General features: G+C 40.9%; 1 protein-coding gene across 1 annotated transcript; it reads left to right on the forward strand.

Annotated features, from left to right (window-relative positions):
- Nucleotides 1-17: 17 nt before the first annotated feature.
- Nucleotides 18-1,434, forward strand: LOC106321755 (asparagine synthetase [glutamine-hydrolyzing]; the record flags this gene model as incomplete). The annotated part of the gene is given in 5 exon segments (XM_013759995.1): nucleotides 18-156; nucleotides 247-342; nucleotides 421-756; nucleotides 893-1,054; nucleotides 1,178-1,434. Coding segments are annotated over 5 exon segments (990 nt in total), but the record flags the coding sequence as incomplete, so codon positions are not given.

The raw sequence follows: 1,434 nt of genomic DNA on the forward strand, positions 1-1,434 counted from the left end.
AAATATTTTGGCTATAGATTGAGGCACAGAGGACCTGATTGGAGCGGAATATATCAGAACGGGTTCAATTACTTGGCCCATCAACGTCTTGCTATCATCGATCCTGATTCCGGTGATCAACCTCTCTTTAACGAGGACAAGTCCATTGTTGTCACGGTACGCTTCAAGAACTACATCCATGGAGTCATTATGACTCTTATGATATTTTTGAAGCTGAAAATTTTCTATTGTTGGTTTTGTTGGAAGGTGAACGGAGAGATTTATAACCATGAGGAGCTGAGAAAGGGTTTGAAGAATCACAAGTTCCACACCGGTAGTGATTGTGACGTCATAGCTCACCTGGTATGTGTGATTTCATTTTGCCAAGTAACTTGTTATTTCTTGATCTGATCGAGTTTGATGTGTTTGTTGGTGATATAGTACGAGGAGCATGGTGAGAATTTTGTGGACATGTTGGATGGAATCTTCTCCTTTGTGTTGCTGGACACAAGAGATAACTCATTCATGGTTGCTCGTGACGCGGTTGGTGTCACTTCGCTCTACATTGGTTGGGGATTAGATGGATCTCTGTGGGTCTCTTCCGAGATGAAAGGCTTACACGAAGATTGTGAGCATTTCGAAGCCTTTCCTCCAGGTCATTTGTATTCAAGCAAATCAGGAGGAGGGTTTAAGCAATGGTACAATCCTCCTTGGTTCAATGAATCTGTTCCTTCTACGCCTTATGAGCCTCTCGCAATTAGAAGCGCCTTTGAAGACGTAAGAAAACTTTTTTTTTTCTTTTTTTTTTGGTAAAAACTTAAGAAAACTTATCTATGAAACCAATCAAAGATCTCTTTTTGTTTGTATGTGGTGTGAGAAATTAACATGTTTTTCTTTTTCTTTTTTTCTTTAGGCTGTGATAAAGCGGTTGATGACTGATGTCCCATTTGGAGTTTTGCTATCTGGTGGTCTTGATTCTTCTCTTGTTGCATCCATCACTGCCCGTCACTTGGCCGGTACTAAGGCCGCTAAGCGATGGGGTCCTCAGCTCCATTCCTTTTGTGTCGGTCTTGAGGTAAGATATAGAACAGAGTTACTCTGTTTATAAAACATCGTTTTCATGAGATGCAATGATTTTTTTTATATATTAAAATTAATATTCCTTTTGTTTTTTTTTTTTTTTTTCCTTTTCCTGTAGGGCTCGCCGGACTTGAAGGCGGGGAAAGAAGTGGCGGAGTATTTGGGGACGGTGCACCATGAGTTCCATTTCACGGTGCAAGACGGGATTGATGCGATTGAGGATGTGATCTACCATGTCGAGACATATGATGTGACGACAATTAGAGCTAGCACACCCATGTTCTTGATGTCCAGGAAAATCAAGTCTCTAGGTGTTAAGATGGTTCTTTCCGGTGAAGGTTCTGATGAGATCTTTGGAGGGTATCTTTACTTCCA

Source organism: Brassica oleracea, unplaced genomic scaffold, assembly GCF_000695525.1.
Source record: "Brassica oleracea var. oleracea cultivar TO1000 unplaced genomic scaffold, BOL UnpScaffold02862, whole genome shotgun sequence".
Classification (NCBI taxonomy): domain Eukaryota; kingdom Viridiplantae; phylum Streptophyta; class Magnoliopsida; order Brassicales; family Brassicaceae; genus Brassica; species Brassica oleracea.